This window comes from Gopherus evgoodei, chromosome 3 (genome assembly GCF_007399415.2).
Source record: "Gopherus evgoodei ecotype Sinaloan lineage chromosome 3, rGopEvg1_v1.p, whole genome shotgun sequence".
In the NCBI taxonomy this organism is placed as follows: domain Eukaryota; kingdom Metazoa; phylum Chordata; order Testudines; family Testudinidae; genus Gopherus; species Gopherus evgoodei.
Genome location: NC_044324.1, coordinates 3,706,408 through 3,731,589, shown reverse-complemented (window position 1 = coordinate 3,731,589; position 25,182 = coordinate 3,706,408). Strand labels below are relative to the sequence as shown.

Genomic DNA, 25,182 nt, shown 5'->3' with positions numbered 1-25,182 from the left:
ATAGCTGGAATATATAATGAGAATCTCTGTTGGGCAGCTGCACTTTGTATAAATAAAACATTCCACCACAAAATAGTGGGGCAGAGGGAGACTGACTCCAGCCTGGTGGCTAGGCTGCTTCACTAGCATGTGGGAGATACAGGTTCAAATACTTCCTCTATTTATCACTCAGCTGAGTGCCCCAGGCCACTGGCTATTTAGGGGTAACCCCTCAGACATCCCACCCAGGTTCTGTGACAATATTGCCAAAACTAACCCCTTCCTACCAAAAATTACAGTTTTGATGAGTTGGCATTTTCTGATGAAAAAACATTTTGTCAGAAATTTCCTGACCAGCCCTAGTTTAAATGCTTGGGACCAGCATTCTCTTGGCTGGGGGAGGGGATCATCTGCAAAGACCCAAGTAGTAAATGCAGCCTGCCTATGCCTCTGGTTTAGGAAAGCATCTCTGTTCAGGAAAGCAATCCTGTGCTCATCTCTAAGTCCACACTTATGTCTGATTGATGTCAGCGTGACGTAAGCGCACGCTTAAAGTTAAGAACGTGCACAAGTGCTTTCCTGATTTGGGGCCTAATTACTCCAAGCCTGGAACTCGGATTCAGTAATGTGCTTAAGGATGTGCCTAACTTTAAGCATGTGAGTTGGGAAACTGCTTAAAGCTAGATGTATGCTTAAGTCTCTTAATGGAATCAGAGACCCTGTGTGGAACATAAAGAGGTCTTTCCCCAAAATCTCTCGATCACTTCCTGTGGGTTTTTCCATGAGAACTTACTTCTCCTTCCACCATTATCATTGATTTAACCTTCCTTTCCATCCCTCTCCTGCCTTCCCTGAACTCTTCCTTTTTCTGTGAGGTCTCACTAGATGAAAGCAGCACTCGCAGTTTAAGCTGAGGATGTGCCGTTGATTTACAGTTCAGTGGAACGTTGGGTTTTGTTCTCTATTCATAAGAACGGCCATGCTGGGTGAGACCTGTGGTCCCTCTAGCCCTGTGTCCTGGCTTCTGACAGTGGCCAATGCCAGATGCCCCAGAGGAAATGAACAGAACAGGGAATCATCAAGTGATCCATCCCCTGTTGTTCCGTCCCAGCTTCTGGCACTCAAAGGCTAGGGATTGTATCCTGATCATCTTGGCTAATAGCCGCTGATGGACCTATCCTTCATGAATTTATCTAATTCTGTTTTGAGCCTCGTTACACTTTTGGCCTTCACAACATCCCCTGGCAGCGAGTTCCACAGGTTGACTGTGCATTGTGTAAAGTAATACTTCCTTTTGTTTGTTTTAAACCTGCTGCCTGTTCCTGCCTTAATGCACCCTAATTTACCCCATGCTTGTTCGACGGTCACTGTGCAGTGAACTGGCATCGCCATTGGTAGCTGCCAGTTTAAATGCATTTTACTGGTAATGTCTAAGCCCGCGCCTATGAGGATTTGACTCTGTGAGCCAGGTCAGAGCTGGGAGAGGAGGCGGGAGAAGCCCTGCCTGAGCAAGCGAATCTGAAAAGTATGACTGCCCTGGGCAGGCATAATGCATCAGGAGGAATAGTCACCGTACAGCCAACCCCAAATGGTGAGCAATCGTGAGTCCAGTCCCCTGAAATCATGAGCTGGGCTTAAAAACCGTGAGCAAAAATAATCACAAGACTTGCAATAAAATCATAAGAGTTGGCAACACTGCCCCATGGCCAGGAGCAGCAAGGACTACGCCTGTTCTGTAGCTATGCAGCCTGCACTTTCTCTAATGTTGGCTTGGTAGCCTGCTGCTGCTAGCAGGGGATGATTCCTAGCTAGCTTCCAATGGGACCTGGAGCAATGTTGTTTCTTTTTGCCTATTCCCAATATCCTTGAAGCACTAGGTGACAGATTGCAGCAGCTCCGTGCATGAGCACTCCCTGCCCTTTCAGCACTCTAGCGCACCCTACAAGGCGACCACAGCATAGCCCGTATTCTGCTAGACATTTGTGATGTGTAAAGCATTAGTGCATTTTATTTTTTTAGGGGGTAGTTTTTAAATAAAGCCGGTGTCGTTTCCACTCTGTTAAGATCACGTGCACTTTGGCAGGGCTGTAATGGTCTCAGCTGTTTTTCCATTACATTTCCATTACTGTTTTTCCATTAGTAAACAGCTCGTCTTACAATGTTTGCACAAATTATGTCATTAGTGCAACGATTCAGGTAAGTGTCATGCTAGATGAATTCTTGGTTACCCAAAGTTAATAAGTGACAAGGTATAAGCACGTCAATGATTAGGAAGAGATTGTCAAAAGAGGTGAACCCTACAGCTGATCCGAAAAATTTTGTCCAAACAGTTTTCCATCTGAAAATTCCACTTTGATGCAACTTAAATTTTCTGTGAAATTATATTTGCAGTAAAATTTCACTTTGAAAAAAAAAGAGAAAATCGAAACAAAACATTTCAAATTTACTGAACGTTTTGAATGACCCCCACAAAATAATTTTTGTTAAGAATTTCATTTTGTCATGATTTGGAACAATTTTTTTTTTCAACATTCAAAAATGTTTCATAAAACAGAAAATCGATTTTCTGACCAGTTCTAGTCAGCAGATTGTGTGCTGAGCTGTTTTGAAAATCTGGCCCTACTTGTCATGACAGGAACTGTAGAGTGATGAACACTTTTGAAAACATAACCCCAAGCGATGACTCTCATCTGTTAAGTGTTTGCGGGATGGAGACTTTAGGTACCTAATAGTTTACTCCTGTCAAGTTCAGAGTTAGAGGATCAGAGGTCTTACTAGATGATCTAACTGTCCCTTCAGGGCTTCAAATCTATGAATGAAAAAAGTTAGCAACCAACACTTGTAACAAGAGGGTGTTAATATCCATGAATCATTACAGCCCTTCTGATCATTCCTACATGTTGCTACCTAATGCATATTAAAGCCACATGCTGTCAGCCAAAGGCGAATTGTAGTCAGTGGGAGTTTGGCCTATGTAAGAATAGCAGGATTTAGCTCTGAATGCTGTTTTCAGACTATGCAGATACTAAGATCTTTATAGAGCTACTTTATTGAGATGTACCATCACATTTGTGGTGTATCACGGATATCATGTGTGTTTATGGTGGTGTCTTGATTACCTGTTTCTCCAGGAATGTCAAAAAATGCATGGAGAATTTACTGGACCCGCCTGTGGGCACCATGGCCCCTACACGCCAGATGTCCTCTTCTGGTCTTGCATTCTTTTCTTCACCACCTTCATCATGTCCGGTGCACTGAAGATGTTTAAAACCAGCCACTATTTCCCAACAAAAGTAAGTAGAAGATGGTGGCTAACTGGCAACCCTCTCTTTCCTGAAACACCAGTATTTCATGGTAGCTCTCATTAGTGTATATTGCTATAAATTCCAAGGCTGAGGGGACATTAGGACTGGTCATAAATTTTGCCATGGTCCCATATGAAAACTATAGTTCATTGCTCTCATGTTCCCATCCTCCACTGTGGTCTGGGTTTCCCAGGTAGACTACATCACTCATGATGCAATATGGCCCTGGACTCCCATAATACACTGCCTCCTCTTAGAAGAGGGCAGATCAGAGTGCATCTTGGGAGATGTAGTTTGAGCTGGGAGCCCAGCCTATAGAGGAGAATGAGAGCTTGAGGCACCTGAACTACATCTCCCATGAAGCATCATGGCAGCATTTCCAAATTGAAATATTTTGGGTTTTGCCTGAAATATTTTGTCTGACAACCAACATTTTCCCTGAGGGCAAAAAACAAAACAAAACCCCAAAACATTTTTCAAACAACTGTATTGGAAATCTTACCAAATTCTCCATGTATTGAAGCAGATGTCGTGGCGTGATTGCGGCACATCAGGGTATATATGTGATATATTTAGAATGATCCTTGTCCAGTGAAATCTATCCAGTGCCCACAAACCCCATTGCATGCACTCCATGGCACCTGAACAATTTGGACTGAAACCAATATTGCTAAATTGAGAATTCAGTAATATGGATAAAGTAACAGAACTATTGGAACTGACTGTGGGTATTGATATGTTCCTAAAGGGAAGAATCCAGGGATTTAAAAACAACTCTGAATGGTAGAATCTTTTATTAAAAAGTATGTTTGAATCTGACTGTTTGCTAAAAATTAACATTATGTTTAACAATAAAAAGGGAAAGAATTTTAACTGGAAGATCATTTGCCTTTGACTGTACTGCCTGTTACTTTGTTTTGACAGTTTACTAATGCCTAATGCATCGTTTTAGTCACGAGTATTTTAAGTAAAAGTCATGAATGGGTCACGGACAGTAAATGAAAATTCACAGCCCATGACCTGTCCATGACTTGTACTGTATATCCCTGACTAAATCTTAGTGGGGGGGGAGGCCCAGGGGTGCTGTGGGTGCTTATGGAGGGGCAGCCCGGGGGTGCCGTGGGCGCTTGAGAGGGTGGCCAGGGGACACTGCGGGTGCTTAGGGGGGTGGTCTGGGGGGCCCCACAGGTGCTCAGGGGATAGCAGCCTGGTGCTGAGGGGGTGGGCGACAGTGTGTGCCCCGGAACCCCTGTTGGAGCTGGGTGGAGGGGAGGCAGGGCTGGCAGGCTTCCCACCCTGCTCCTCGCGGCTCCCCAGACGTGGTAACATGTCCTTCCTAGCTCTGCACATTGCCTCTGCACATTGCCCCTAGCGCCGGCTCCGCAGCGGTGCCTGTGGACAGAGGCTGCATGTGGAGGTAGGAGCTGAGGGAGGGACATGTCACCGCTTCTGGGGAGCCCCCCAAGGTAAGTGCCGCACAGAGCCCTCACCCCCTCCCGCACCCCAACCCTTAGCCTGCTCCCACATGCACCCAAACTCCTGCTGCTGCTGGGGGGCGTGTGGTCCGAGACTACCCCAGCAGCAGCCAGTTGAACTGGCTGCAGCAGAAGTCACGGAGGTCCCAGAAAGTCACGTGACCTCCGTGCCAAACTTGCAGCCTTACTAATGCAAAATGCTTCTTTAATTTTTCATACCAGGTACGAGCCACGATAAGTGACTTTGCTGTTTTCTTAACTATCGTCACTATGGTGACTTTTGATTTCTTAATTGGAGTCCCATCACCAAAGCTACAAGTTCCCAGTGTCTTCAAGGTAATCAAGTGGGTGTAACAGATCTGGGTTCACGGAACAATCCACATTTGTAATGACATTTTAAAATGAGCTGTATGTTGTGAAAGGCAGTATGGTTTAGTGGATGGAGGATGGCAGACTAGAAGTCAGGACTCCTGGGTTCCGTTCCCATTTCTTGATGGGGTCTATGAATGAGTGATTAAAGCAAGGGCAACTAAGAGACCGGACTCCTGGATACAATTCCTAGCTGTGAGATCTAGTGGTTGGTAGGAAGGAGTGAGACTCAGGCGCTGGGAGCTCTGTCCTGATTTTGTCGCAGAATCCCTGGGTGACCTTGGAAAGCCTCTTCAGCTCTCAGGGTGGAATTTTCAAAAGCACCCAAGTGGCTTGGGGATTGTTCTGTTTTTAGAAGTGATTTAGGCGCTTAGGCCTAGATCCTTAAAGATATTTAGGCATTTAATTCCCATTGAAATCAATGAGAGTAAGGCATACCTTCGAGGATCTGGCCTTAGGAGCCTAAAATCAACGGGATAAATTACTTTGCATAAATGACTTTGAAAAAAATGGGACATAGGCTCCTAAATCCTTTGAAAGCTTTAGAAAATATTCTCTTTAGTAGCATGTTCCTCATCTGTAAAATGAGGCCAATAACCCTAACTTGCAAGGGTGTTGTGAGGATAAGTACATTCAAGACTGTGAGGCCCTCGGGTATTGTGGAGATGGGAGCTGGATAAGTACATAGATAGAAAAATGACTGAGAATGGATGGCACAATTGCTTCAATAAATGGCTTTTATTATGCTCTGTGTGTGTGTATTTTGCCGTAGCCGACAAGAGATGACCGTGGGTGGATTATTAGCCCGATAGGACCCAATCCCTGGTGGACGGTGTTAGCGGCTCTCATCCCAGCTCTCCTCTGCACCATCTTGATATTCATGGACCAGCAAATCACTGCAGTTATCATAAACAGAAAAGAGCATAAACTCAAGGTAACAGTGTTTTAGGAGTGGATGAAGAGACCTGATTCTCCATTACTCTGAACCTTGTGTCATTTACCCCCCATGGCAAGTGAGCGTGACACGCTTCCACATGGGAATGGTAGCAGTTTATATCAGCTTTGTGCTCACTTTGCAAGGCCCTGACTTAAGCACATGCTTAACTTTAAGCAATCGCTTAATTGCCGTCCTAAATAAAGATGCTTTCCTGAATTAGGCCCTAAATGACTACACATGGGGCAGAGCAACAGAGAATTCGGTCAATAATCTTCCTAACAAATAAATGAGCCTAAAACCAAAATATCAAGGAGAGGTTTGTATTACGATCGGTGACAGGGGAATTAATTAGTTTGACACACCACAAAGCAACTCATAGTATAGCTTCATCTTAGTTGCTTAAAAATAAAAACAGTTTAAATTTTTCTGATGGAAAAATAGATTTCTGATTAAATGGAAATTTCTACCAAAAAATCTGGTTTTGCTGATAAATTCCAGGTTTTCATATTAAAAAAGCTTAATTTTTAAATTGGTTTTTAAGGGATTTTTTTGACAGTTCTTCAAGAAAAATGTCAACAGACTTGAGTGGTTTTCATTTTTATCAGTTTTTTTGCAAGAACAAGAATTAAAATGTTTTCCCACCAAACTCTGCTTAAAAGTTAATTTATACATGACTGGACAATTATAGACTTGAAGGATGTTAGTTTTCCAACGCGCTTTATTAAAGCATAAAATCTTCCTGCTGGAACTTTTCTGGATAAAAATTAGGAATTCTCTGTTTTTGAAAGAATTCTTATGAGCACAAATAACTCAGTTTCTTTATTTCTTGTATTAATATTTGTGTTTTTCAGATCGTTACATGGCATTTAATTAAAAAACATAACTTGTGCATTGTACATCAAGGTTTAGTCTGTGTTTCTGAAATCTGTGCTCCAGCTCAACTGCAAGATATGGAATAACTGAGTGAAATTCTGCGAATGGCCTATGTTATGAAGGAGATTAGACTAGCTAATCATAACAGTCACTTTTGGCCTTAAAATTTATGGGTGAAATCCTGAGTCTATTGAAGTCAGTGGCAAAACTGCCATTAACGTGAACCAGGATTTCAACCCATGAATCTGTTTTCAAAGATCATCCCTTTGGGTGAAGCTTGTATCATGTCTCACTGGATTCTGTTTTCTTGCAGAAAGGATGTGGCTACCACCTGGACCTTCTGATGGTAGCAATAATGCTTGGTGTTTGCTCCGTGATGGGGCTGCCCTGGTTTGTCGCTGCGACTGTTCTATCCATCACCCACGTGAACAGCCTTAAACTAGAGTCTGGCTGCTCAGCTCCTGGAGAACAACCGAAATTTCTCGGGATACGAGAGCAAAGAGTCACTGGCCTCATGATCTTTGTGCTTATGGGCTGTTCCGTCTTCATGACTGCTGTGTTAAAGGTAACAGGACACAAAGTACCCAAAGTTCATTGAGACAATAAATATATGGACAGATATTGTGTTTGTGATTGGACTGTGGAACTCACTGCCACATGATGTTGCTGAGGCCAAGAACTTAAGATTCAAAGAGGGATTGGACATTTATATGGATAACAATAATATCTATAGTTATAACAGATAATTCAAGGGGAAAAAAGAGAGAGATTCTTGTGCTGCAGGGTTTAAGCCAATCTCTAACTATTAATTATCAAGGTGAGACTTCAGGGAAGGGCAGATTATCCCACATTTGCCTATTGCTGGGTTCTTGCACTTTCTCTGGTGCATCTGGTACCGATTAGGTGGACCTCGGGTCTGATCCAGTCTGGCCACTCCCAGGTTCCTATTTCCAGGGATAATATGATAAGAAATATTACAAGGAGCATTACCATATAGGGTCCCGATTTGATAGGGACAGTCCCGATATATGGGGCTTTTTCTTGTATAGACTCCTATTACCCCCCCCCCACTCCCTGTCCCGATTTTTCACACTTGCTATCTGGTCAGCCTATTACCGTAAGAGGTGGCAGCTCACCCGGCTCACTTCCTCAAAACTGGCTTTCATCTTAGAATATGTCTTCACTGAAGAAAAAAAAAACTATGTTCTTAATTCAGGTTAGCTATCCCTGGTTAAAACAGCAGTGAAGTCATGTCTGTTCAGCTGTTAATTCACGTTAGTAGCTTGCATTCAACCTCAGTCTTCCCATAGACTTTATCTTGAGCTACTAACCTGAGTGAAAAGCCAAATTGCTGTGTCTTTGCTGCTGTTTTAACCTGAGTGAGCTACCCCAAATTAAGAACACATCACTTTGTACAGTGAAGACATGCCCTTAAAGAGGGTTAATGGACAAAGTTGCAGACCCATATAGCTGGGTTGTCCAAATGGGCCCTCTGTTTGTGCGTGTATATTTCTACGCGTGTGTTTTTCATCTCATGCCACATGTGCATGTGAATTTAATTGTCTGGGGATTGGTCCTACTTTGAGCAGGAGGTTGGACTAGATGACCACCTGAGGTCCCTTGCAGCCCTGATATTCTATGATTCATGTGCCTGGCTGTGGGTTTTGCTCACAGGAGCCTTCCAATTTGCATGTGTCGATGACGGGGCTGTGTGTGCAAGCCGTAAGACCCAGAGTGCTGAGGAGGGGAAAGCCTGCCTGGGTGGATTCCCCTCTATGGAACTGATTTAAAACTGAATGAAGACATGGAGGCAGAGTCTGGACTCGGGTCATGTCTAAGCCATCATCCTGGAGCACATGAGCATGTGCCACAAACTCCTTTTTTCTTCCAGCCAGAGCCAGGCTCATCCATTTTTGAGTTTTTAAAACTAGATGAAATCAAGAGTATTCAGACCAGTACTACATCCAGTTGCTGGTCTTCCAGTTACAATTGACTGTGATTCCCAGCATGCACTGCTTTCGTAAAGGCTAACCGTTCCATAGTGGCTGCACAGACTTTCTTACAAGTTTTCACCCCAAAACGTCACCTGTAGGCTAAGATGAAGCATGCTAGCCTTATATGTAGTCACAGTGAACTATGGGGATGGCTTTTCTTCAATGTCACGGAGTACAGCAGCATTGAGGTAAGTACTTTTGAACATTGGCGAAAGAACCTACTTTCCTCTAACCTCGTTCTCGGAAACGATCGAACTGTTTTTGATGTAACTTTCCCCCAAATGTCATTCCGAAATAGAGCTGAAGCATGGAAAATGTCAGCCTTAATGATGGGCAAGCCTTATATAAATGGCTCTTATTTACAGTATATGGGTTTATCTTTAATACTTATGTTCTCTTTGCAGTTTATCCCGATGCCGGTGCTTTATGGGGTGTTCCTTTACATGGGTGTTTCTTCACTTAGAGGAATTCAGGTATGTGATTTTGTAACGCAAGGCTGTGTGCTAGATAGTGTGGCAATGCATGGCGCATTGAATTAGGACTCCTAACACCTAGGTTCTATTTCTGGTGCTGGCCTTCTGGATGATGTGAGGCAAGGTATTGCCCACCCTATGCCTCAGTTTCCCCATATGTAAAGTGGTCTGGGATCTGCTGATGGAAAGTGGTGTATAAGTGTGTGGTGGTGTTATTACTCCTTGAACTAAAGGACCTGGTCCATTAGCTTACAGGCAGTAGTAGAATTACAAACCTCTACACGTGATCTAGCCACTGCGGTGGGGGGAAAAAGACTCATGCTAGTTTGCATATGGTAATTTTCAACAGCCTACTAGCCTGTTATTTTAAAGGAGACTCTCTCATTTCTCTTCCTGTTAATAACTTAAACTACTGAATGCAAATCTCGGCCAGCATTTGAAATCCTGCGTAATCAGAATCTCTTCTGTACATGGTCTTTTCAGTTCTTTGATCGCCTGAAGCTGTTTGGAATGCCAGCAAAACACCAGCCCGACTTTATCTACTTACGGCACGTCCCCTTGCGAAAAGTACATCTCTTCACCGTGATCCAGCTGATGTGCCTCGTTTCACTCTGGGCCATCAAAGTTTCTCCTGCTGCCATCGTCTTTCCCATGATGGTAAAGCCCTTGTTCTTTTCTAGCTGGATGGTTTGTATCAATAGACACCAGTCATCTGCTTTAGGGTGTGATTGATGGTTTTGTTCAAGAGTGAGTAAGGGTCAGTCTTAATCTCATTTCCCCTACGGCCTCCAATGCTAAAGTAAAATGAGTGTCAATATAACTCCCTATTCAGGCTCTTTTGTGCAGTGCAAACGAGAAGAGATCCCTAAAGGCCTCGTCTATATCCCTTACTCACGTGAGCGGTCTCATTGAAGTCTGCCATTAGGAATGAGTTGGGGCAGCATTTTTGTTACGCTTGCTAGATTAACTGGACAGGTATTGGGCCTGCTGCTGCGTCCATGTCCAAACTGGGAAAAAAGATGCATTTTTAACATGTGTGAACTAACCATGTCAAAATCCCCATGTCAATGAGGCAGTTGTGGTTAGCTGATTGAGGACAACCCAGAACAGGAGTCCAGGGTTGAACTCAACCAGCTAACGCCTGCTAAAATGATAGTTTGCCTTGTCTACACTAGGATTTTACCACATTTTAAAAACACACCTTTCCCTAATGAAGACAAGGCCCCTGTGCATCGCCTGAGCATTGTTAAGGGCCTCACTGTACATGAGGATCGGGCCCAGTGTGTGTGCAGAATGTTGATTAACGCATACCCGAAAACAAAAGATGTTCCGAATCTGAAAATTGAGTGAAACCATAATCACCTTGGTCCATTTCACCCATTTATACCCAAATTGACTTCACTGGTGAACTCTAATATGAAAATTGGCTCGGAGCCATCTTTGAACTGATTAGCTGTTCATTTGTATCCACGTAGGTCTTGGCTCTGGTCTTTGTCCGGCAAGTCATGGATTTCTGTTTCTCGAAGCGGGAGCTCAGCTGGCTCGATGACCTCATGCCAGAAAGCAAGAAGAAAAAACTGGATGATGCCAAAAATAAAGCCAAGGAAGAAGAGGTAATATCCATTGAGTGTCCTGGGCTAGACAGCGCCTGTGAACTCATAACACTTCCACTGGCCAGTATAACCCTTTGTTTATAGACTGAAATCTGGCTGGAGGACCATAAAGAGCAGTGTAATGTATCTGGAAGCAGGAGGGTCAGGGCTGGTAATTTTCAAAGAAACAGTTTTTTCCTTTGGAAAATGCAGTTGCATTGAAATTGAAATGTTTTGCAGGATATACAACATACTAGGTGGGCCAGAACTATGCTATATTATATACTATACCAGTTATATCCAGACCTCACTGGTTCAGGAACTAAATTAATGATCAACATTACCCAGAGGAGCCACAGTAGTATGAATTCATATATATTAGCAAAATGATTGACCAAGTACAATTGGTTAATAACCTAGCAAAAGGATCCTGATTCATGAATAACTTAGATTGGATAGTATCAGAGGGGTCGCCGTGTTAGTCTGGATCTGTAAAAGCAGCAAAGAATCCTGTGACACCTTATAGACTAACAGACATATTGGAGCATGAGCTTTCGTGGGTGAATACCCACTTCATCGGATGCATGCCGTCAATCTCATGACGAAACTTGCACAAGTACAGACACATGCATCCAACGAAGTGGGTATTCACCCACGAAAGCTCATGCTCCAATACGTCTGTTAGTCTATAAGGTGCCACAGGCCTCTTTGCTGCTTAGATTGGATAATAGTTAAATTGTGCAGTGTTTTAATATCATGTGCTGCAAAGAACCGCAGGACACACATTGAAGAGTAACTTATGGCTCCTGAGTATTACTGTACTAAACTGTACAGATTCTCGTACCACACACATCACTGTCGTAGCTCAGTTCCTTCCAGTCGTGCATTAAGCAATGTGGCTAACATCTGGTCATGTGTGTTACCTCAGTTTCCCTAGAAACCAGCCCAGGGTTACACGTATATTTTTATGAAATGCCGCTGTTGGATCAAACAGAAAAGGGATGGGGCTAATTCATGCACACACACATTCATCACATTCATACCCTCTTCACCCACACACTCACACAGGCAGAGAGTTACCAGAGACAGCAGAGGAAGCCGAGAAGCTGAAGCGTAATAGATCTGGTGTGTCCGCCTGCGGTTACGGATCTGGGCCGGCGAGCAGGTCAAGAAGCAGCTGGCTTGTGTGCATGCCTTCTTCCTTTTATGGAACTGGGCAGCTCCTGTCACATACACTGAGTTTCCCTTCTGTGTCCATCACCGAGGCATTTCTAGCCCTCGTTCCTTTCAGGCATATCAAGTTCTTCTTCTCTTTACAGCACCCCATGATTGCCTTCTCAGGGCAGATTACATCGGACAGAGCTGACTCCTGTCTCTAGGCGCTATTCTCCTTGCAGTTCCTCTCTGCCCAGTCCCACATACACTCCTTTGTTCACACTCCCTTATCTCCCACACACACTCCCTTGTTCACACTCTCTCTGATTGCAGTGATGGAATATTGCAAAGCTTGGAGGTTTATACAAGTGGTAACTGAAAAGGTTACAAAACTTGCAAAAGTTACAAAACTTAACAGGCTATACTAACAATAACTAGTGTTACAAAGTTTGCAGAAGGTTGCAGAATTAATGATCATATTAGCAATGACTGAAAAGTTACAAATCTTACAATAGCCTTCTACTGGATTGAGCGGAGGCTTTACATAACAATGTGTGGTTCAGTCTCTCATCCTGTGTGTTCCGTGGAGTGTTTTGTTTGGGTAGGGTTCTTTTTTTTAAATACACATGTTGCTATTTATTTATGTCAGAGAAGGCAAGGTCAAAAAAAATCCACTTGCATTTGGAGCGGAAGATCCAATAGCTTTTGCTCTCACGGTTCTACTTCATCTGTACCCTGGCCAGCAGAATTAACCAGGTGAGACTGCCCTTAATTTCTTCCTCGACAGAGAGAACTTGTTTTGTTTTTTTTAAAAACAGGAATCTCAGAAAATGATCGAAGCTGCTGAAGCAAATGTCATGCAGTTACCATTGGGGAACACGAAATATTTGACTGTTCCAGGACGAAATAACAATTTCAGGTACAATTCACTAAGGAAAAACCCAGCATGAATATTTAGTTGTCACGTTCTTTGCTCCACTAGTATCGTCATGGATGTGATGTATTTCCAGCAGTCCCGGCTTTTCTCAGCATTAGTGACCTAGGCTGGCATTTTCACAGCTGGCTAAGGGAGTTGAATTTCAATGAGATTTGGGCACTTTGAACATCCAAGCCTTAGTTATTGTAATCTGAACACTAAAAAAAACAAACCAGGTTGACTTTCTTCTAGTGCCACATATTTAAATGTCCTTCATATTCCAATAAATATAGAGGCTGTTACACAGCTTTGCGCTCCCCAGGCAGATCTGTAGAGAGAAATCTCCAGACATCTGTGGTGGTGTTCCTAACGTGAACTGATTCCACTCCCCTCCCTCATAACCACTTCTGAGTGCAGATGTGTTAATAAAATAGAGTTGGTTGGAAAACAGATTTTTCATCCTGTGAAAAATTTCAAGATTTCACATTTTTTTCCAGCCCTCATTGGGACGAAATGCCCAACCTGTGAAATGAAATTTTAAAAATAATAGGGTTGGAACATTCAAAATGTTTTGTTTCAATTTTGAAACAATTTTTTATTTTTAAAAATGTTTTTAAAATAAAGTCAATTTCAAAACAAAAAGTAATTTTGAAATGAAAATGGCAACTTTGTGTTCTGAAAATGTCAAAATGGGAACGCTCAACATTTCCGACCTCCTTTTTTCCCCCTAAAAATCGATGCTATTTTGTGGAAAAGTTCAGTTTCGCCAGAATGGCATTTTCTGACAGAAAAATGTGTTGCTGACTATTTTCTGATCGGCTCTATTCATAAGGAGAATAAAAAGGATGTGAAAGGGGATTTTCATGAGTCTTAATAGCCAGACTTCCCACTGATCCTTGTTGGCAACCCCCATTAGGCAGAATCAAGTGGCTGACATGTCCTGAAATGAAAGTGACGTGAGGTTTCTCACTCCTTCCTCATGGGAAAACCTATTGAAGCCAAGACCTGGTGGTGGATGTGAAAACTAAGATACCTTTACATTTTGTGAGGAAGTGGTGCTCGTGGTTAGGGCACTGAACTTGGGATGCAGGACCCCTGAATTCTATGCCTGACTCTGCCATTGGCCTGCTGGTTGACCTTGGGTGAACTGATTCCGTTCCCCATCTGGGAAATGGGGTAATGGTGATTATCTCCTTTTGTCAAGTGCTGTGAGATCTGCAGAGGGAAAGCATGATGAGTGAGCTAGGTAATGTTATTGTGGATCCTACCTGCTACTCCCCTGGGCTCCGTCAGCCCAGGTGTTATGAACAGCGCTAGCAGCATCAGCAGCCAAGACGTGCATCTTGCACCCTTGTCCTCTGCTTTAAAGGATGTTGCCGTTACTTCACCACTTGGATGCTGATCTGTTCTTTTAATCTTACTGGAAACTCATATGAGATTAAAAGGTCCAGACTTGGCTTCTTCCGAGCATAACCGACATTCCTTTGTGCTAGTTTTAAGAGACTGTTTGAAATAGTGTCAAGACCTGCCCTCTTTCTGGTCCTCCCAGACTGGGACTATCAGACAAACGCAGTCCGAAGAAACAATCCATTTGTCCTTTGTGTTGAGGACTCCCAAGTTGAGGACTCCAAGTTAGTAATGAAACTGTGAGCAAACAGTGTGTGAAACTGCACATTTTTGCACAGAAGCTTTCTCGACCGCACATTTTGCACAGGAGCTTTCTCAACAAACAGCTGGCTGCAATTCTGGCATATTGACGCCAGCCATTTAGAATGATGTGCAGAAGTGTTTTTATCACCATGCATGACTTAGGAGCCCACAACTGTCAGTGCACCCAGTAGATGCTCAGCGCTTGTGTGAGTTGGTTCCTAAGGTCAATGATCCAGCAGGGCATTAAGCCCAGACTTCACTTTAACCACATGGACAGTCTTGTTGACTTCAGACTCTTCACCTGCTTAAAGATAAGCACGTGCTTAAGTGCTTTGCTGGACCGGAACCGATAGCGATCACGGCGATCAACACCTATAATATTTGTTGCAGGGATGATCCTTCAGAGATAAACATCTCAGATGAAATGTCTAAGACAACCGTATGGAAAGCTCTCAGCATGAATACAGAAAATCTCTAAATCCCAGGAGAAGAGGTAAACGGATGGCATGATCTGAGTTAACTGAGCCAGGGTCCTCCTCTGCACGTGTTTGTGTGTGTGCCAGCTGGATGGGTGTGAGCGTGTGTGTGTCAGACACAGAGCTAGCTTGGGGGTTCTCTTTGAGACCTGATCTGCCCAGGCTCAGCTTCTGGGGACAGGAGCCAATTCTGATCCTACGGGGTGTGTGTGTGTGTCCGGCTTGCTCGACCTGGGGGCAGCCTGCTGCAGCTGCAGCCAGGTGCTATCCCAGGCAGCTGCTTCAGTGCACCGGGCAGTGTCCCAGGAGAGGTTCTGGCTCCACCCCTTCCCTTCCATCTCAGCCCCTACTTCCCCTCCCCGCTCAGGCTGGCTGCTGGGGGCACTTCACCCTGGCGAGGGTCACTTGACCTTTTATGCGCCTCCCACAAGTCGCCCCTGGCAGAAATCCCCCGCCCCCAGCCCCTGTGGTTTTCCTATGGGCAGGAATGATTCAGCATCTGACGGCAGATGTTACCTTCTCTTGCCAATGAGGCTCTCTCTCTATGCTTAGTTTTTCCATTTAGGGACCTTGACTTTGGCGGCGGGGGAGGAGAATGTGAAGATGACTCAGGGATGAGCCAAGATGTACAGACACGGGGAGAAAATACTCTTAAAAATGGAGAAAGGGGGGAAAAAAACCCACCGCTCTCCTTTGGTACTTTTTTCATTCAAGTAACTGGATTCACATTAAAGCCATTCAGACATTTTCAGTGATCTTTGGTGTGCTTCGGTGGGCATTTATTCTCTTCAGACCAGCAAGCTGAGGTGGCCATTGCAATCGATGACAGTTCAATGCTGTTAAGCCTCTCTCTCTGTGCGTGCGTGCGTGCGTTCTGTTCTCTTCATGGTAGAGAGATTGCTACCACACAGCCATTGAGTGGTATAGATTTTCCATCTGATTTTCCTTTAAAAATATAAACTCTGAATGTACAAAATTCACTTTTCTGATCTTTCTGGGCCACTGTCCATTTACTGTTCTTCCCTAACTGGCTGTTGGGTTGGTTGGGTTCTCAGTTAAGTTTCTGCAGTGATTTTGCGTGTATGTTAATAGTTGTCACAGGTCCATCTTGGGACAGTCCACGGCAGGCCAGTGTAATGGGAATATCTTCAGCAGACCTGGACCAAAGCTGCAAACTGGTTTTTCAGTGCACGCTCATTCTAGTTTTTGCTATTTTGCACACGTTCTAGCGCCTAAGGCCTGGACTCAGCAAAGCGTGCCGTCTGTGCTCAGACGTGCAATGCCTAATTTAGGGTGGATGGTCGGCGGGATTGAGGTTTCTAAGTGCCTAAATCCCGTTTGGCAATGATACTTAAGCTCCTAAATCAGTTTGGCATTGCACAGCTGAGCACAGTGACGCCTCCAAATACCTTTAAAAATCTGGGCTATAAGCACATTCTTGATTGAGTTGGTGTTGGTCCTGCTTTGAGCAGGGGGCTGGACTTGATGACCTCCTGAGGTCCCTTCCAACCCTGATATTCTATGATGCTAAGTCCCGCTGAAGTTAATGGAACTTGCTTAAAATTAAAAGCTCTGCTGATTATGTAAATGAGTCCTGTGTGTTATGGTGGCCCATAAGTGGCGCTGACTAAGATCGGGGCTCCATTGTGCTGAAAGACTGTCCCTGCCTTAAAGAGCTTGCAGACTGTCTGGATAGAAGGGTCATGCAGGCATTGCTGCTTCTGTCAGCTGATATCTGTGCGCACACCTGGGCTTCTTGCATCTCTCCATTCCTCCCCCACAAGCTCCCTGAGTACCCCCCCCCAAGCCCTCTGTCTTTTAGGAAGTCCCTGCAACCCCCACCTCCCTCATGCTAGGAGTTTTGTGTACCCACATACCCCCTTTCCCCTCCAGACCAGGATCCTCCATTAAACCCCCTGTGCCAGGGGCTTTGTGTACTCCCTCCCCCGACCCCTCATACGAGACCCCCGTTCAACCCACATGCCTGGGTCTCTGTGTACCCCCATTTCCTCCTCTCCCCTATGTCTGGGTCTCTGTGTACCCCCATTTCCTCCTTTCCCCTATGCCTGGGGCTCTGTGTACCCCCTTTTGCCCTCCCCCTATGCCAGGGTCTCCCATTCTTCCTGCTCCATGTCAGGGGCTTTCGGTGTCTCCTTCCCCCCCCCCCGTACTTTTCTTTCCCCCCCATTGGAAGGTTTGGATGCACCTATGGCCCAGTCCTATGTTCTGTCCATTAGACAATGCTTCTTTCTTGCTTGTTCACCTGCTTTGCCTGAGCATGTGCCTGAGCCCTTTGCTGAATCGGTGCCTATGTTAACTCATGCTGTGCGTGGGAATAGGGAATACTGCAGATGATTCATAATGGTGAGTATTCACGGCATAAGCCTGCTCCAAAGAGTCACCCTCCTCCCATAATGGGACAGAAACATTAGTTGCGATCTCAGAGACCAACCAGAATAGCTTAGATGCTGCAATGATGCACTCCCGTGCAAACGTCAGACCAAGATTTATTCACACCAGCTCTTCAGCGAATAGCTTCCAACCATGCACGAGTTGGAGAAAACTGCAATCTCGTGGCGCTCGCTTCTTGGGCGGAAAGAGGCAAAACTAATTAATATGTCATCTGAAAACAAGAGCTGTCAGCCGACTGTCACATTGTCTAACTGTATCATAGTCTGGGGACTTTCTCTTTGTTATACTGCTTGGCAGAGTATCACAATCTGATCAGCTATCGAATCCCTTTTCAGAAATCAGTGTTCATTTGAGGTCCACGTTCAGCAAAGCACTTAGGCATGTAACTTTAAATACATCTAGTTCTGTGCATGAGGGAATCATAAATTTGGATGGCTGGAAGGGATCTCAAGGGGTTGTCCAGTCCTTCATCCTAGTCTGGGGCAGAACTCTCCCTCCTGTTCAGCTAGAGCAGTAGAAGCCCCAGATCCAGCTGGGATGGGTTCCACCAGCAGCACCATAAGGCTGTCCTCTGAGGAACCCTCCGTACATCTCTGCGGTAGAGGGCATGCCAGAGCTGTGAAGGCTGCGTCAGAGGGTGCCATGGCCTATAGGTCAGCCCTGGGAGCAGGGCCGGCTCCAGGCACCAGCTAAAGAAGCAGGTGCTTGGGTTGGCCAATACCAAGAGGCGGCATTCCAGCCGGTCCGAGTCTTCGGCGGCAATTCAGCGGCGGGTCCCTCACTCTCTCTCGGAGCGAAGGACCAGCCGTCAAATTGCTGCTGAAGTGTGAAGCAGCGCGATCATGCTGCTGTGGCTTTTTTTTTTTTTTTTGTGCTGCTTGGGGCGGCAGAAAACCTGGAGCCGGCCCTGCCTGAGAGGCTGCCATGACTTTATAATAAATATATGGAGATAGACCTATCTCATAGAATAGGAAGGGACCCCGAAGGGTCATTGAGTCCAGCCCCCTGCCTTCACTAGCAGGACCAAGCACTGATTTTGCCCCAGATCCCTAAGTGGCCCCCTCAAGGATTGAACTCACAATCAGAAGCAGTGCCAGGCTTTTTGCCACTCTAGATGGCAGCTCTCCTTCTCTGAGCGTTCGGCAGTGGAGGGTCCTTCCACTCCGCATCTTTGGGGCACTTTGGTGGCAGGCCCTTCACTCGCTCCGAGATCCGCCGCCGAATTTTTGCCGAAGACCCGGAGCGGAAGGACCCTCTGCTGCCAAATTTCCTCCAAGGGCGGCAAAATGCCACCCCGCAAATCCTGCCACCCTAGGTGACAGCTTAGGGTCGCCTAGTGGAAGTGCCAGCCCTGTTCACAACCCTGGGTTTAGCAGGCCAATGCTCAAACCGCTGAGCTATTCCTCCTTTTACCGGCCCATAGGGGTTTCTAAATCACAGCAGGGGCCACTGTAGTCCCTGGTGCAGGCCAGGCTCAGAAAGGCACCACCCTCCTCTGTGCTGTGCCTCTTAGAGGCACAACTCAGAATCTCATCTGTTGACTCTCATAGGCCGACTCAGATGCTTAAAATTCAACCAGGTGCTTACAGACCTTGCTGAATCAGGGCTTCATTCTGCTTTTCTTACTCAGCCAAAACTCAGTTCCCATCGAATTCAGGAAGAGAGTCCCCAAAGGTTAGAGTTTTAAGATCAGGGCCTATGTTTTTAAAAAGCACATAGATTTCTCGATTGGTGGAATCTTTTATGCTTATTGCAAGCAAATCTGACTAGTCTCCGATTAGGAACTTTCCAAGGTTACCGCCTGTCCTGCAGCGTGGATAGGTGTTATGGTAGCACTCACCCGAACAGTACTTGATTGTTTGCTGTAAATGCTAACCCCTGCAGTGAAACTCGCTCCAAACATAGATCTCCTTTCTTTTCAAATGCATTCATTTATTCCTTCCAGAATTATTGAGCTGACTGGTTATGATCATCCAGAGGGCTGGATGTGGTGGCCCGAATTATAAAATGAATAGACTTTGAGTTATTTGCTTTGTAGATTGCTTTTTCAGCATCCATTATGTCAGTGTACATCGCTCATTCTCTTAAAGGAATAGTCTCAATGGTAGTTTCTTCTTTGAATACAGTTGCCTGATTTACTATATTACTAAGCACCTGTGGAAAGCATTACACAGGGGCCAAGCCTCGTTCCAGCCTCGCTGGTGTAAATCGGGCGTAACGCCATCATTAGGCTGGCATCTGAATGGTGGAAGCAGCGGCGGCTCCAGGCACCAGCTCTCCAAGCGCGTGCCTGGGATGGCAAGCCACGTGGGGGCATCCTGCCGGTCCCTGTGAGAGCGGCAGTCAGGCAACCTTCGATGGCTTGCCTATGGAAGGCCCGCTGGTCCCATTGCTTTGGCAGCAATTCAGCGGCAGGTACGCCGAAGCTGCGGGACTGGCGGACCTCCCGCAGGCAAGCTGACGGAGCCGCGGGACCGGCGGACCTCCCGCAGGCAAGCCGATGAAGCCGCGGGACCGGCGGACCTCCCGCAGGCAAGCCGATGAAGCCACGGGACCGGTGGACCTCCCACAGGCAAGCAGCCAAATCCACGGGACCGGGGACCTCCCAAAGGCAGCCTACCTGCTGTGCTTGGGGTGGCAAAAAAGCTAGAGCCACCCCTGGATGGAAGTGAGATCAGAATCAGATCTTCTAAATTGAATATAAGAACGGAGGGTGGTGAGGTAATGATTGAATTATTTTTGCTACCCCAGCAGATTTGGTTGAAGACGAATGTGTTGGGCAGTGTTTTTGGGCCAGAGCTTTATATCATTTTCTTGCATCACATTACAGCTTTGTTGTAACTCCTTGATCTTTACGCCTATCCTTGTGAGATGGAAACTCTAGAACGGTCTTTTACCCGCCCCTTCTTTATATCAGACTCTCCATAGCTAGTGGCGCGAAAGCTTTGGAAAGGATTTTTTTCTAGGACTCCTGTTTCTGTGAAAATTGATTTTCTCCAAGGCTTGCATGATCAATTCAGAGTAGCCCAATGACCTAAGAATAGATGGATTTGAGAAAAAGTTCCTAGCTCACAGCCAGTAAGTTTGGCGGGTGGGTGGGGATCATGAAAATACAAACAGCTCATGAGAAAAGATGGTGAGGGAACCCAGAGAACTTCTACAGATGGTAGATGTGATACATGCATGGGGGAGGCGGGGCAGGAAAGGAATTTCCCTGCGCAGGAGTGATGAACTGGGGTGACAAACTGACTTAGAATACCGTTTACTAGTCCCTGTTCTCTCAGACCTACTACCTATAGCAATTACAGCTAGGAACCTGCAGTAGCTCTTATGCATGGCTGCAGCTTGAAAATCCATGCTGGCCAGGATCTAAAAGAGTTGGCCTGCTGGTTGCAGCTTTGGTTTCCCCTGATGAAGCAGGGGCCTCACAGGGTCTACATTGGGAACATGGCTGCATCACGCCCTTCATGATTCCCGCCTTTGCTATTGTGACCAATAAGAAGATGTCGGCCACATATTTACTGGCTGCCCCCATCGGCAAGGGCTGCCTGGTTCCTTTGTGCACTTGCATAATGCCCTCCCTTCAGCTGTTGAATGATAAAGATGCTAATAGGCTTGATATAATCCCACAAACTATAGGACTGTTGCAGTAAGGACTAGAGTCTGAGAGATCTAAGGCCCCTTGTCAAAAGCTGGGAATCTCCCCCAGCTCAGAATTTACAGATTGATAGACCAGAAGGGTCCATTTTGATCCCCAGTCTGGCCTCCTACTGCATAACTCAGGCTGATAAAGGGGTGGGGTTCCTGACCCAGTCATCCACCAAGGGCCCACTGAAGCATTGAAGATTTTCCAGTCATCTTCTCTGCTAATGACCACTGGTGGGGAGGGACCTTCAGGTCAACAGCCCTGGGAGCTGAAAACGTGTCAGCTTGAGGAAGGAAAAGGTCAGGCCTCTTGTTCCAGCTCTGCTTTCGCTTCCCAGATAAGAAAAGACAGCTTGGGTTTTATTCTCACTCCTGCCCGGCTGCGTCTGCACAGAACTCATGGCGGCATGGCTGCAGGGCCGCCCGGGGTGGTGGTGGTGGTGGTGAGGTGCAAGTAAGGCAATTTGCCCCAGACCCCGGGACCTGCAGGGGCCTCCACTAGAATATAGTGTTCTATAGTATTGCAACTTTTTTTTAATGGAAGGAGCCCCCGAAATTGCTTTGCCCCAGGCCCCCTGAATCATCTGCGTGGCTGCATTAATATAACATGCTATTTTATCCTGGCCGTCTGTGCCAGTGTAACCCATCCTTGCGCAGCGAGGCTGTCTGTGTCCCTCGAGTGGTTAGAGTCAGCTACAGCCTTTGAGCTGAGAAGGAGGGCGAGTTCTTTGCATTCAGATCCAGCAGCACTTGTAGGTTTCAGACCTGCAGTAGCTGACCCGTCGATGTCTGAAACAAGCATATCCTCTCCCTCATTAAATAGGCCTGAAGGGATCATTGAGTCCAGTCTCCTGTTATCGCATATAATCATCTATATCATTATTCCATATAATGATATAATCCAGCCTCCGGTCACCCCATCATGTAACTCTATTCATAAATGTATCAAGCTCTGTGTTCAAACGAGTTCGATTGTTTGCTCCCGCTGACCACTCCAGGGAAGAAAAATATAGCACGGAGAAACGCATGGAGAAAATCCAGGATTTTCCTGCCATTTTAAAAAGAAATATCAGTTCTGTTAAATAATAAAATGGCTTGTTTATGCAATGGTTACAATTGTTTCTACTGGACAGGAGAACACTTTCTTCTATATGCTTTCTATAAAAAATAATTACTGGGTCCCTTTAAGTGACTTTAGCAACAATTTTTTTTTTACTTTAAAAATGATAGCACTATGGAGTGGTTGAAAGTGATGACATTGCTCAGGGAGAGCTGGCTGTATCTTTAAAAGTGGCCTACTTTTAATTGTATTAAGGATGGAGTAAAAGGATGCACAGTGTGGAACTGTTTACAGCACAAACCCAGCTTGCTGCGGTACCACATCCCCTCCTTTTAAATAAGTAAAACCCAACCTACAATAAAACTGCAAAGCTTTGCCAGGGACTGGGCCCTCAGCTAGAATCAAAATAGTTCCAGAACAGAGATGTAACCAGTATGGCCAATCCCCAAACTGTTCAGAAATCATGAGATTGACTTAAAAACCATGAGATCAAGAAAACCAAAAATTAACAAACGGGGGAAAAACAATCACATTTTGGGTTCATTTTGGCTTTGTTTCTGAGCCTATAGGGTGCTCTCAGGTCATAATTTCAAGTTTTTCTCTGCAACCACGAAGGCTCGAAGCTTTTTTAGTTTGATGAAAGCTGAGGCTCTTGCATAACAACATGACTCCAGGAGCAGGAGCTTTAAGGAAAACACCAAAGATTCCAAGGATCAATGTCAATGTTTAGCTGCCATCTTTGTGGCCTATGTTTTGAGCATGCCTCTGTTTCCTACCACGTATCATGATTGGTTGACTCGTTACCTAATGGTAATGACTAGATAGCTGACCTGTTTCTAGAACAGGACATGCAGAAGCAGGTTGCAAACACCAAAGAATCTAATTACTTTGTAATCCGTCAGCTAAAAACATCCCATAGGAAGGCACTGGACCTTGGTTCTCCGCTGTCTTGTGCAGTCATTTATACCAATGCGAAGGGCTGCTATTCTGGTTGGCCTCGTGTGTTTCAGAGCCTTGCATTTTACACTGGGCACTGGTGTCAATGATGGAGAATCTGGCCCGTCACTGATTTCAAACCAGATTGATAACAAATAGAAATGTGCGAGTCCCCGTCTTTCTCCACTGAGCACAGTCAGATTGTGCAGCTCCCCAAAGGATGTAGGGCAGTGTCTCTACAAAGACATCAGTGGCCAGTCCCCCAGCTATGTCTCCTCTTCTATATACATGCCTAAGGCCTCATGGGGGCCTGATGACAGTCTGCTCTTAGTGGAGAATGCAGGGGCAGGGGGGCTGGGCTGGGGAAGGTACTGGGGTGCATGGGAGATGTTGTGCTTTGGGACATGATGCTGTGCTGAGAAACGTGCAGATGGAGACGTGACATGACGCTGGGGTGGTGCTGTGCATAAAAGATTGTTACAAGGAGGAGGGTGAAAAATTGTTCTCTTCATCCTCTGAGAAGGGGACAAGAAGCAATGGGCTTAAATTGCAGCAAGGAAGGTTTAGGTTGGATATTAGGAAAAACTTCCTGTCAGGGTGGTTAAGCACCGAAACAGATTAACTAGGGAAGTTGTGGAATCTCTGTCCTTACAGATTTTTAAGAACAGGTTAGAAAAACCTCTGTCAGGAATAGTCTAGTTATTACTTAGTCCTGCCTTGAGTACAGGGGACTGGATGAGATGATCTCCTGAGGTCCCTTCCATGATTCTGTGATGCTATAATAGTTTTTTCAGGTCTCTGGCAATTATTGAAAAATTGAACACCGACTGCCACCACAGATTCAGGAAATGAAAGATTTTTTTCCCAATTTTTTTTTTCGGTGAATGGGAAAAAATTCAGTTAGATTTTGAGCCATTTTGTTATTTTAAAATCAAACAAAAGGAAAATTGGACAGCAAAAGTCATTTCAAGTCGAAAAATCAAAGTGTGTCTTCTTGCAAATAGAATTTGGAGGAGCGGGTGGGAGTTTTTTAGGTTGTTTTTTCTCCAATCCTCACAAATTAGTGTTTAGAGGTCACCAAATCTGTATTTTTTTCACTCCCCAAAAACTGTCAACAATTTTTGCCCGGTTCTACTCTTTGCGGCAACAAAGTGCGTCGAGCAAGGTGCTCAAAGATACCCCTAGAGGGCAGCACTAAGCAGAGCTGCAGCAAATCTGAGCAACAGGCTAAATTATCCAGAGTCAGAGCAAAGGAAGAAGAAAGGTAGAGTAGCTGGCTGAAGAACAGTGCAGCCTGTGATTAACCCTGACAACTCCTGATACCAGCAAGGTGAGCTCCAAAGTCAGGGCTCCTCTACGGCTGGTTCCAGGAACTGCACTATGTAGGGTGACCAGACAGCAAATGTGAAACATCCGGACAGTGGTAGGGGTAATAGGCGTCTATTTAAGAAAAAGACCAAAAATCGGGACTGTCCCTATAAAATCGGGACATCTGGTCACCCTAGCACCATGGAATCTTTATGACTGTGTTCCACCCACAGTGATGGACAGTCTATGGTCAAGAGAACCCCTCTGTTCTTAAATGCAGCTGCCAGCCCCATAAGACCACCAGGGGCAGAAGCAGCAGCGTGAATTGGAACCAGTTCTGAAGGCAGAGCTAATAGAAGTGCGTGTTCTGGGGTTCATAGTAGCATCACCCAGCAGACCATTGTGTTCTCACCACTTGGTGTCTCTTTGGGGATGTTGACGCGGGGTCAATTGACTCAGGTTTACAGGGCTAAAAATAGCAGTGTAGACAGTCCTGCTTGGGCTGGAGCTGGGGCTCTGAAACCTGGCGGAGTGGGATGGTCTTTGAGCTGGGGCTCCAGCCTGAACAGAAATGTTTACACTGCTATTTTTAGCCCCACAGCCTAATCCTTGTGAGCCTGAGTCAAC

General features: G+C 45.5%; 1 protein-coding gene across 2 annotated transcripts in view; it reads left to right on the top strand.

Moving 5' to 3' along the window:
• SLC4A8 (solute carrier family 4 member 8) overlaps positions 1-16,671 on the top strand; it is a 68,131-nt gene extending 51,460 nt beyond the window's left edge. For both annotated transcript variants that reach the window (XM_030554545.1, XM_030554546.1), the window contains exons 16-25: positions 3,111-3,272; positions 4,982-5,095; positions 5,901-6,062; positions 7,252-7,503; positions 9,337-9,405; positions 9,889-10,062; positions 10,881-11,018; positions 12,971-13,071; positions 15,109-15,211; positions 15,747-16,671. In XM_030554545.1, coding sequence (XP_030410405.1) covers positions 3,111-3,272; positions 4,982-5,095; positions 5,901-6,062; positions 7,252-7,503; positions 9,337-9,405; positions 9,889-10,062; positions 10,881-11,018; positions 12,971-13,071; positions 15,109-15,196 — 1,260 coding nt within the window. In that variant the 3' untranslated portion in view covers positions 15,197-15,211; positions 15,747-16,671. The remainder of the gene's footprint in view (positions 1-3,110; positions 3,273-4,981; positions 5,096-5,900; positions 6,063-7,251; positions 7,504-9,336; positions 9,406-9,888; positions 10,063-10,880; positions 11,019-12,970; positions 13,072-15,108; positions 15,212-15,746) is intronic.
• Positions 16,672-25,182: the final 8,511 nt, after the last annotated feature.